Here is a 12,265-nt window from a genome sequence, read left to right as displayed (position 1 = left end):
GAACCATTGCTGTCAATCAAACCGTTCATTAAATATTCATGAATATGTTAAAAACCTACTTTTGCGAACTAGTCCCTGGTTTTTCGCCCGATCGGAACCAGACCAGTCTAGGACAATTCTCTGGACTCTCTAGATAAATAATTATCGAAAAAAAGTTGAACTTTTGCATTTGGGTGGCTGTAATAGGGTAATTTATAAAAGGGGCGTGGCAAAATACATTAAAACGCCTATAAATCATAAATAAAAACTCAGAACTTCACAAAAATTGATGAGCATATGTGACATAACATGCTAAAGAAGCATGGACATTTTTATGGAGATCAGACCATAGGTGGCACTATAACTGTTAAAAAGCTTTAAAATCATATATTTCCTATGGTAAACTGCCTGTATTGCTGTAAATGGTCTTTTCCATATATGATCATATAATTTTCATATCATAATGTTAAAAACTAGTGCAATACAATTCTCTGGACTCACTAGATCAATAATTGTCAGAAAAAGTTGAATTACTTCATTTGGATAGCTATAATAGGGTCACTTCAATATGTAGCCTTAAAATGAATACCATATTAAGCCAATAAGTGGTATTTTACTGCCCCCTGCTGTCATTTCATCATACTACTCCCTAATATTGTTATATAATTCATATTTAGACTTTATAAAATCATTATTTTAACATTTAACATGAAAACGAAAGTAAAACGGCATTTAGGCCACGCCCCCCAGTACAAATTCACTCATAACTCGAAAACGGAAAGTCGTTGCGCGCTCAAATTTTGATGGTAAGGTCCTCTCCACGCTCTTGATCGAAACGTGTCATCGCGGGCCTCGGGAGCGCGCCCCCCGGCGATCGGTAGACCGCGAAACCCCGACTTTGAACGGCCGTAGCTCCCGACCCAGACCACCCTGAACCTTGTGTGAGAGCTCGTTGGAAAGGGCCTGTCCTTGGCTAGCTTCGATTCAAATCTGGTGTAATTTGCCCTGGGCATTCCAGAGATAAAAGCCTCAAAAGACATGCCTTTGAACAGTCATAACTCCCGAACTAAATCGCCCAAAAACACCGCGATGGTCTCATTGAACAGGGCTCCTCAAACACTATCTATGCTCTGAGGTTCAGAATTTTTCGCCTTCTGGTTCCCGAGATATAAGTGAAAAACCAAATTCCCATTCATTCATTCAAACACTTCAACTGTAAGATGGAGGCTGTAATTCCACTGTTGTCAACTAGAGGGAGCAGCAGTATTACACATAGTATTAATCTTTTTATCAGCTTTCAGCTTTGGCCAACAAACAAATGGTTAAAGCTATTTATTTTTTTTATTATTGGACTGATAATATAGATCACAATGAAATATATGAAATGGTTAGACCATTAAAATATTTTTTTTCACAATAACACATCCTAAAGACATTGAAAACATATTTGTGTGTGTGTGTGTGTGTGTGTGTGTGTGTGTGTGTGTGTGTGTGTGTGTGTGTGTAAGCATGCATTATTGAGTTAACATGGAAAACACTTATATTACAATAACTATTATAACACAATCATATTTTGTCAGTGTTTATCACTTCATTTGCACTGACACTTCACATAATTGCTAGTAATGTGGTAAATCACGCTAGAAACATGGTAAATCATAGTAAGTAATTGATGGTCTCATTCAACAGGGCTCCTCAAGCACTCTCTATGCTCTGAGTTTCAGAATTTTTCGCCTTCTGGTTCCCGAGATATAAGTGAAAAACCAAATTCCCATTCATTCATTCAAACACTTCAACTGTAAGATGGAGGCTGTAATTCCACTGTTGTCAACTAGAGGGAGCAGCAGTATTACACATAGTATTAATCTTTTTATCAGCTTTCAGCTTTGGCTAACAAACAAATGGTTAAAGCTATTTTTTTTATTATTATTGGACTGATAATATAGATCACAATGAAATATATGAAATGGTTAGACCATTAAAATATTTTTTCACAATAACACATCCTAAAGACATTGAAAACATATTTGTATATGTGTGTGTGTGTGTGTGTGTGTGTGTGTGTGTGTGTGTGTAAGCATGCATTATTGAGTTAACATGGAAAACACTTATATTACAATAACTATTATAACACAATCATATTTTGTCAGTGTTTATCACTTCATTTGCACTGACACTTCACATAATTGCTAGTAATGTGGTAAATCACGCTAGAAACATGGTAAATCATAGTAAATAATTGATGGTCTCATTCAACAGGGCTCCTCAAGCACTATCTATGCTCTGAGTTTCAGAATTTTTCGCCTTCTGGTTCCCGAGATATAAGTGAAAAACCAAATTCCCATTCATTAATTCATTCAATCACTTCAATTGTAATATGGAAGCTGTAATACCACTGTCCACTGGAGGGAGCAGCAGGATTACGCATGACCTTTTCATTAGTTTTCAGTATTGGGAAACAAACAAATGCTTTAAAAAGCAATCTTTTTTTGTTTTTGTTTTCTTTTTTATATTATTAGATCACAAAGGAATTCTAATAGACCAATACATATATTTTCTCAATAACATATTCCAAAACATTAAAAACATATTTGTATTTGTGTATGTTTATTTCTGTGTGTGTGTGTGTGTGTGTGTGTGTGTGTGTGTGTGTGTGTGTGTGTGTGTGTGTGTGTGTGTGTGTGTGTGTGTGTGTGTGTGTGTGTGTGAAGCATTATTGAGTTAACATGGAAAAACTGGTTTGCTTTAGTCCAGAAAACTGGTGAAAATCATGAAGTTTAAAGTGAAAGTGAGCCAATAAGTGGTCTTCTTCTGCCCTCTGCTGGCCATTCTACTTATTAATGAAGTCTTTTCACATGTGCTTTTCACATGTGCTAACATTCATATTTAGACTCTAAAAATCACTTATATAACAATAACTATTATAACACAATCAGATTTTGTCAGTGTTTATCACTTCATTTGCACTGACACTTCACATAATTGCTAGAAACATGGTAAATCATAGTAAATAATACTATAATGTGGTGTATCATGGTAAACCATGATAAACTATGGTAAATCATGTTAGAATGTGGTATATCATGGTAAATCATGCTAGAACAGGGTAAATCATGGTAAACTATGATAAATCATGATAAACTATGGTAAGCCATGCTAGAATCACAGTAAACAATGGTAAATCATACTAGAATATGGTAAATCAAGGTAAACTAAGATAAAATCATGGTAAACTATGTCAATCATGCTAGAATCATAGTAAATAATACTAGAATGTGGTAAATTATTGTGGGAGGAACCTATTTTACTAAAATGGCTATAACTCAAGAAGTAAATGAGATATCTTCACCAAACTCAGTACACCTGTGTATGGGTTCAATTTGAGTTCACAGTAAACAATTTTATGGAGATCGGTCCATAGATGGCACTATAACTCCTATAAAAAGCTTTAAAACCATATATTTCCTATGGTACATTGCCTGTATTTGCTGTAAATGGTCTTTTCCATCTATTATGTCAGTGGTTACATGCTTGCTAAATAAAACTTAATAACTTTTGATGCTTATGTGCTTAAAGGCCTTAAATGCTTGAACCCCGATAAATGCTGCTTGCAGCTTTAATTATTATTATTATTATTATTCTCCGCATTGAATTGCATTTTTGAGGGCCTAAACATGCTCGAAAACTCACGAAACTTTGCACACACGTCAGAACTGGCGAAAATTTACATCTGATATAGGTTTCAGAATTGGACGGGGCAAAATGGCTCGATAGCGCCACCTATAAAAGTTCAACGGAGTGCGCCTCCCGCATCGTTCCACGTACGTGCACGAAATTCGGTACATACATGTAATTACCTAATACCTACAAAAAAGTCTCTTGGAGCGTAGCCCTAAACACAACAGGAAGTCAGCCATTTTGAACTTCCTCTCAGATTTTTGTGCAGTTTTTGCCATTTTCAGGCCTCGTACTTTAACGAACTCCTCCTACAGTTTTAATCTGATCATCTTCAAATTTGGTGAGTGTAATCTTCAGGCCTTTGCGACGTTAAATTGCGAAGATCTTGAGTTTTCGTCGAAGTGCGGGTCCTCGGCGGCCTGACAAATTTCGATGTTTCGCCATGAAACAGGAAGTTGCTGTAACTCAGGCATGGAATGTCCAATCTGCCCCAAACTTCACACTTTTGATAAGAGTTCTGTCCTGAACACATGACCATGCTCATATTCAGTTATAGTCATAGCGCCACCTGCTGGCAACAGGAAGTGACATGTTTAACACTGTTATGGACTCCTAATAACATATAAAAAAGTGCCAGCAAGTGCTAAACATGCTAACAACATACTAGAAGCATGCTAAAACATGCTAGCAAACTCTTAGCTAAGTGCTAAAGCATGCTATTATTGCAATTAAATAGGAATTTGCTGTAACTCAGGCATGGAATGTCCAATCTGCCCCAAACTTCACACTTTTGATAAGCGTTCTGTCCTGAACACATCTACATGAGAATATTCAGTTATAGTAATAGCGCCACCTACTGGTAACAGGAAGTGTCATGTTTAACACGTTGATGCCATTCTAGCAACATGTTAAAAATGCCATTGACTTCTAAACATGCTAGAAACATGTTAAAACATGCTAGCAATACTTAGCTAAGTGCTAAAGCATGCTAATTCAATGAAACAGGATGTTGTTGTTACTCAAGAAGGCAATGTCCAATCTGTCCCAAACTTCACACTTTTAATAAACGTTCTGTCCTAAACACATGACCATGCTCATATTCAGTTACAGTCATAGCGCCACCTACTGGCAACAGGAAGTGACATGTTAAACACTGTTGTGGACATATAAAAACATATAAAAAAAGTGACAGCAAGTGCTAAACATGCTAACAACATACTAGAAACATGCTAAAACATGCTAGCAAACACTTAGCTAAGTGCTAAAGCATGCTATTGCTGCAATTAAATAGGAATTTGCTGTAACACAGGCATGGAATGTCCAATCTGCCCCAAACTTCACACGTTTGATAAGAGTCATGGCCTGAACACATCTACATGAGAATATTCAGTTATAGTAATAGCGCCACCTGCTTTCAACAGGAAGTGACATGTTTAACACTCTTGTGGTCTCCTAATAACATATAAAAAAGAGCCAGCAAGTGCTAAACAGGTTAGCAACATACTAGAAACATGCTAGCAAACACTTAGCTAAGTGTTAAAGCATGCTATTACTGCAATTAAATAGGAATTTGCTGTAACTCAGGCATGGAATGTCCAATCTGCCCCAAACTTCACACATTTGATAAGAATCATGGCCTGAACACATGTCTATGCTCAAATTCAGTTATAGTAATAGCGCCACCTACTGGCAACAGGAAGTGACATGTTTAACACTTTGATGCCGTTCTAGCAACATGTTAAAAATGCCATTGAGTTCTATACATGCTAGAAACATGTTAAAACATGCTAGCAATACTTAGCTAAGTGCTAAAGCATGCTAATTCAATGAAACAGGACTTTGTTGTTACTCAAGAAGGCAATGTACAATCTACCCCAAACTTCACACGTTTGATAAGAGTTATCTCTTGAACACATGTCCATGCTCATATTTAGTTATAGTCATAGCGCCACCTGCTGGCAACAGGAATTGACGTTTAACACTGTTCTTGACTCCTAATAACATATAAAAAAATGCCAGTAGGTGCTAAACATCCTACCAACATACTAGAGACATGCTAAAACATACTAGCAAACACTTAGCTAAGTGCTAAAGAATGATATTACTGCAATTAAATATGAATTTGCTGTAACTCAGGCATGGAATGTCCAATCTGCCCCAAACTTCACACTTTTGATAAGCGTTCTGTCCTGAACACATGACCATGCTTATATTCAGTTACAGTCATAGCGCCACCTGCTGGCAACAGGAAGTGACATGTTTAACACTGTTATGGACTCCTAATAACATATAAAAAAGTGCCAGCAAGTGCTAAACATGCTAACAACATACTACAAACATGCTAAAACATGCTAGCAAACTCTTAGCTAAGTGCTAAAGCATGCTATTATTGCAATTAAATAGGAATTTGCTGTAACTCAGGCATGGAATGTCCAATTTGCACCAAACTTCACACGTTTGATAAGAGTTCTGTCCTGAACACACATCCATGGTCATATTCAGTTATAGTCATAACGCCACCTACTGGCAACAGAAACTGACATGGTTAACACAGTAATGCAGTACTAACCACATAATTATTGTTTACTAAGCATGCTAGAAACAGACTAAACATGCTAGCAACACTTAGCTGAGTCATGAAGCATGCTATTATCACCATTATACAAAACATTTTGTAACTGACTTTGACATACTCTTACTATATATACCTCCTTAAATGTACATTTCCCAACCATGCTCTGTCTTCCTAAAGCCACCGAGTGTTGATGGCATGGGTGCGAGGGCCCTTTCATCGCTGCTTGCAGCTTTAATTCTATTGTTTTGTTTTTTTTAAAGCTTCTTTTTTTGAGAGAGAAATACAAAGTCTCTCACCTTAGAAAAACAAACTTTATTTTCCTGTCAGACATTATACTGTGCTCGTAGCTCACCAATGTTGCCAGATTGGAAATGTCCAAGTATCTTACCAGGATTATCATATTTGGAAGAAAATGATCGTACACGAGTCAAAAGTACAGAATACAGCTATTTATCTAGACCAAAAACTTTTTGACACGACGTGCAAATTACTTTATTGCTTAACTATCGACCTCAGCTTGGAAAGAACTGACCTAAGCGTCATGGCAGGAGTGTTAATTTTTTGTTATACTTTTTTTTTCTTGCAAAACATACAGAGATAACATGTTTACGATATACAACTTTGTATACAATAATACAAAAGGAACGTTAACTTGTGCTCATGAGTCCTTCTACACGGTGATTGGCCGAGAAGGCATAACGTGAGATGGGATGGAAGACATGTGTAACACCACGTTCACATTCCTCACAATCATGACAGTAGAAGTAGAATCCACAGCTAGATCAATGAGTATAGAAGCGCTATTATTACAACAACCATCATTTGAAGTGTCACAAAATTCTGAAATTATCGTACATTATGGAATTTTTTTCATTATTGATCATACAGAGGTCAAAGTTATCGTACAAAAATACGATAATTATCGTACGTCTAGCAACACTGTAGCTCACTCTTCAATTGCACGCGCAAATGCGGCGGCGCGCGCTGTATATCGCTTCACTATATAAATCGCAACCTATGACGAGCATGCAACGTCGAAGTTACGTTGTCAATTAGTAAGTCATGAAATGAAAGTAAAGTACTAATAAATCCCGTTACTTGTAAATTGTGTGTTAACTAGCTGGGAAGGATTTGCATGCAGGTTTCATTAACAGTTCTTGTTAGTATTGTGTATTCACCATGACAACTGTTTCCATAACCCCAAAATGCCATGTTATTTTCACATATTTATAAATGACTGTGGTGGCTCATACCAACATTGTGTTAACAGAAACTAATTTGGGACTGCTATTTAAAGCCTTGCCTTATAGGCATACTGTTTAGGCTATTCATCAGTATTATTCATATTCTTACAATTTATATGTATGTAAAGGGGGACGGTACTTGTATGTGTGTCAACAATTTTTGTGAAATAAATTTGCTTTGTTTAGACAAAGTTATCAGCCTAGTTATCAATATATATATATATATATATATATATATATATATATATATATATATATATTAGTGCTGGGAATCAATTAAAAAAAATTAACTAATTAATCGCACAATTTGCTGGGATTAATCGCAATTAATCGCATTTCCCCCAAACTTGTAATCATCAATATTTAAATGTAGAATCACTAATTAAATTAAACAACACACAGAAAAAAATTAACATGCCTAAGACTTTTGCACAATACTGTGTATACATATATATATATATATATATATATATATATATATATACATATATATATATATATATATATATATATATATATATATATATATATATATATATATATATATATATCCTAAAAAAGTGGGTCACGGCTTGACCATGGGAAAGAGTGGGTCCCATGGTCAAACCGGTTGAGAACCACTGGTCTACTCTATTAAATTACTGTTTAATAGAGCAATTTATTTCCACTTTTTGAATATTTTCTTCAAGTTTATAATATATATATATATAAACATATCTCCAAGCTGATTTTTGAAGGAAATTGGTAAAAGGCAGATTCAAACTTTTTTTGAATCTGGTCAGTCATGTCAAAAGTAATATCCATTGTTCTTACTCTCACACTAGTTATCAGCTTTGTATCTTTTGTCAATTTGTCTAGTCCAACCAGTTGGACAGAGTGAGTGTATGTCGAACTATTTGAACTTGAATTTGAAATATACACACACCGTTTTAAATATGTTACATTTGGTGGGGGGAGTTACTAAATAATTATCACATTTCCATTTGTGTGCTGTCATAGTCTTGATTTCTTATAAAATGTGGGGGAAAAAAATGTTTTAGTAATAAACAATGAGTAGATATGTGTATTCAAATAAAATAGATGTTTTATTTTAAATTTATTGCAGAATAACAATAAAACAAAAAGCTGCCAAAACTTCAACAAGCAAATTTTCTCAACACAATACTTGAAGAGATAGTTCATTATGTATGATGATGCTTTTATAATAGGTTTGCATCTGAAAAAAAAAAAAAAAAAAAAATCACCATTCAAATTCAATTTTTATTTGTAGATGAACTTTAATGTTTATCAGGTAAAGGATGTGTTTGTAAAGCACTGTATTTACTTTAGATCAGGGGTGCCCAGTCCTGCTCCTAGAGTGTAGAGGGCTTTATTGAGACCCAACGCAAATCTGGCGAGAGCGGGTGGTTTTACCTTTGCTGCAGGTGGAAGTGGGTGATCAAATAATACAAGGCTGGTCCTGCGATTTTCCGCTTAACAAGAAAGGAGTCAACAAATAAAGTTCACCTCAGTCAATTAGTAAAAATTTTCTTAACATTCATAGCAGGCTAGGCCAATTGATTCATGTTTTTTAGTATTATTTATTTTCTTTTTGCTCTATGTTAATTATCTAGGCTACATAAATGCCTGTGATATCTAGGAGGTTTTTATTTCCTATTTATTTTATTTTTTATTTAGTTTGTTTTATATTTCATTTGTTTCATATTTATTTGTTTTATAAGTTATTCAATGAAATATTGTGCCTTGTTAGGTTACCAGAGTTGAACTATTATGGTTAGTTGTGTGTGAGTTGTTACACATATGTTTAAATTTGTTTTAACAGTTGATAGAGTTTTATAAGGCTAATAAAAAGCTGGCCGAATGCGTTTGTCATTTGGACTAGCATTAGCCTACATTACCTTATGGTCAGTTTATTTAAACGTTTTTAATTTAAAAATGACTTGTGTCATTTTTTCACAATTTCTACAAGCTGTAACAGAATGTTGCGGGTGCGAGCGCGAGTGGAGCACACATGTTGCGGGAGTGGGCGGTAATGGTCAGAAATTCAGTGGTAGTGGCCAGGGCTCTATTGGATGGTCACTATCCTGAAGACTTCAGCTCTATCTTATTTTCCATTTAACCCACATTTAAGTCGTTATCTTTACTGCTTCGAAATGCATGCTGTTAATGCAAACACTGTTGAATCATTTATAGTTACAGGTATTGTATGAAAAAAACCTAGGCCTATATTTTATCACACAACATAATTACATCTACATATAATTACAACCCTAGTGAATAACTGTACATGGCGAATTAAGTTGTATGCGTATGCCCTACAAAACATAAATCTGTGATTTCTGAAGAATCATTTTGTTATTTGCAAAACAAATGTTGAGGTGTCTCGTCCATCAGCTGATCTGAAATGATCTACTGTAATGAAGATGAACGTAACTTTTAATAAACGTAAAAAAAAAACATTTAAATGTTTAGGATGTTTGCGTTGTAAGAAGGGATACTCGCTAGGTAATGTTTTCTCATTAAAATCCTATGATTTCCTTTTAATTTAATAGAATGTGAATTAAAATACTAGGGAATACTAATATGGCTGGATGGTGGCTTCACTTTTTATGACATCAATCCAGTCATTTATATAAATCAGTGGGGCGTCCTCCAGGAACAAGGTTGAGACACACTGTTTTAGATGATAATCAATTATTACAAAAGTTTTGTTCTGTTAAACAGATTGTGTGATGTTCCTATGGCAGTGTGAGTGGTGAAATACTCTTCTCACAGATCCATTGAAAAGCTGAATTACATGGAACATCAGCCCATCCGGATAAAGTTGGCCACCTTTGGTTACGATCCGCAGTCAGAGCACAGTTCTCTCTTGTACCTCCATTAGGCTCTCCAGACGCCCAGAAGCTGAAACTACAGATCAGCATTAGATGTTCAGTGCTGCTTTCTGTGTGACATGATACTGACTGTAAGAATCATTTATTAGATATTAATCAGTTCAGTGTTTTCTCACCCAGAGGTCAGTGTGCTGTTATCAACCCATTTCCATGTTCCCTCCACATCACTGTCAGTCAGACCAATCCAGACTGCAGCAGAACCAGTCATGTTCTTCACAAAATCCTGAACAAATGAAACAGTTGCACATTTATATCATAAACAGACAAAAGATGCATTTCATCTGTCCATCTCTTATTTAGCTATCACACATACACACACAATCTTTCACTCACTTGTTTTTCTCTGTTGTTTATGATGATCAGATCTGCTCCTCTCTCTGTACAGTATCTTCTGCTCTCAGTCCAGCTCTTCGACTCATTCGACATGTAGTAAAAACTAGATTTATAGTAAGCCCATCTACCTGTAAACAACCAGTTTAGCTATTAGCTCTTTATTCCCATTACACTCACCTATCAGTAACTTATAACAGATAGTAAACTCATAGATTATGAACACTGAATGTTACTGCACAACCCAACTACATCATATTTAAAAAATGTCTGCTGTATAGAAAATAACTACATAGATTAAAGAAACTTTACCATAACTCTGAAGATAATTTCTTAGCTGGTCTCTCTGATTGGTCAGGTTTTTGTTCTTTATGCTTAGCTGGTCTCTCTCTTCTCTGAGTCTGGTATTGTTGGTCAGTAGCTGATCTCTCTCTTCTGTGCAGTTTGTGCTCTTTGTATGGATGTGAGGGGTGGTAGTGGCGCAATGGATGGTAGTGGCGGGGTGGTAGTGGCGCAATGGATAAGACACATGCCTTTGGTGTGAGAGACCCGGGTTCGAATCCACTGTGAGACACCAATGTGTCCCTGAGCAAGACACTTAACCCCTAGTTGCTCCAGAGGCGTGCGACCTCTGACATATATAGCAATTGTAAGTCGCTTTGGATAGAAGCGTCAGCTAAATGAATAAATGTAAATGTAAATGTAAATGTGAACACACAGCACTATGACTGCAGTCAGCAGAAGAACACACAGCAACACCAAACACACTGCAGCTGCTCTGGAGATTCTGTTCCTCACAGAATCACTTCCTGAACACCACAGATATGATGTTATTTTCTTTTTTTTATCAATTTAACACAGCACACATCAACTGAAAGTATTAAAAAACGAAGTAGATTATTAATCTCAGTACCTGTGCATTCAGATGGTTTAATTTGCGTTGAGTCTGTGATCTCTTTTCCAGTTATACCTTTAATAAAGTCATCATTTTCGTAGACCTTATCAGTGGTTTGTCCATCTTTTCTGTGCATTTTGCTGGTTGTACTCCTTTCTATATATTTATTTACACTTTCAGACAGTTTCAGTGTCGTCTAGATGCCGACGAACTAACTCTAGTTTCTCTCCTGGAGTGGACTGTGTTTTGTTCCTCATCTGTGTTTATATGTCAAGTATTTATGCAGAAAGGAACTGTTTATTTGTAGAAATGTTTCTATTATTTATGCAGAAAGGAACTTCAAACCATCACAGAAGTACACAATTTTTTTCTCAACAATGTGGATTTTGAGTTCATTTTAATGGGATTTAAATACACATATTAAAGAGAAATCATTCAATATCTTTGTTTCAATTCATTCCTGTTCATTTTGACAGTGGGTGCCGTTGGAAAACTTCTGCAGCTTTTTAAATGTTTATATTGTTGCTGGTACATCAAAAGTCCAGACTGGTGATCAGTTTATGGTTTTAGCAGCGGCTGCTTTTTATTCAATAATTGTGAGTTATTTGATGATTTTCAAGGAGGTAGACTTAAAAGAACTACTGTCAATACCTTTTTATTCATATCTGTT

At 35.6% G+C, this 12,265-nt stretch overlaps 2 protein-coding genes across 13 annotated transcripts in view; one reads left to right on the top strand and one right to left on the bottom strand.

The window, feature by feature from the left end:
- cadm2a (cell adhesion molecule 2a) overlaps positions 1-12,265 on the top strand; it is a 500,950-nt gene that overhangs the window by 367,306 nt on the left and 121,379 nt on the right. The window lies entirely within an intron of this gene.
- LOC309489029 (C-type lectin domain family 10 member A-like) overlaps positions 1-12,265 on the bottom strand; it is a 36,319-nt gene that overhangs the window by 17,064 nt on the left and 6,990 nt on the right. For 2 of the 10 annotated variants that reach the window (XM_082157534.1, XM_082157538.1), the window contains exons 4-5: positions 10,487-10,593; positions 10,352-10,386 (exon numbers count right to left, since the gene is read on the bottom strand). The exons of 4 other annotated variants lie outside the window; for them this stretch is intronic. In XM_082157534.1, coding sequence (XP_082013660.1) covers positions 10,352-10,386; positions 10,487-10,593 — 142 coding nt within the window. Of the gene's footprint in view, positions 1-8,555; positions 10,387-10,486; positions 10,594-12,265 lie in introns of those variants that run through there. 4 more of the 10 variants (XR_014202320.1, XM_082157536.1, XM_082157533.1 and 1 more) reach the window with 4 other exon arrangements.

This window comes from Leuciscus leuciscus (genome assembly GCF_965113295.1).
Source record: "Leuciscus leuciscus genome assembly, chromosome: 24".
NCBI classification, from domain to species: Eukaryota; Metazoa; Chordata; class Actinopteri; order Cypriniformes; family Leuciscidae; genus Leuciscus; species Leuciscus leuciscus.
Note: the sequence above shows the minus strand (reverse complement) of the source record. Positions and strands in the feature narration are given on the sequence as shown.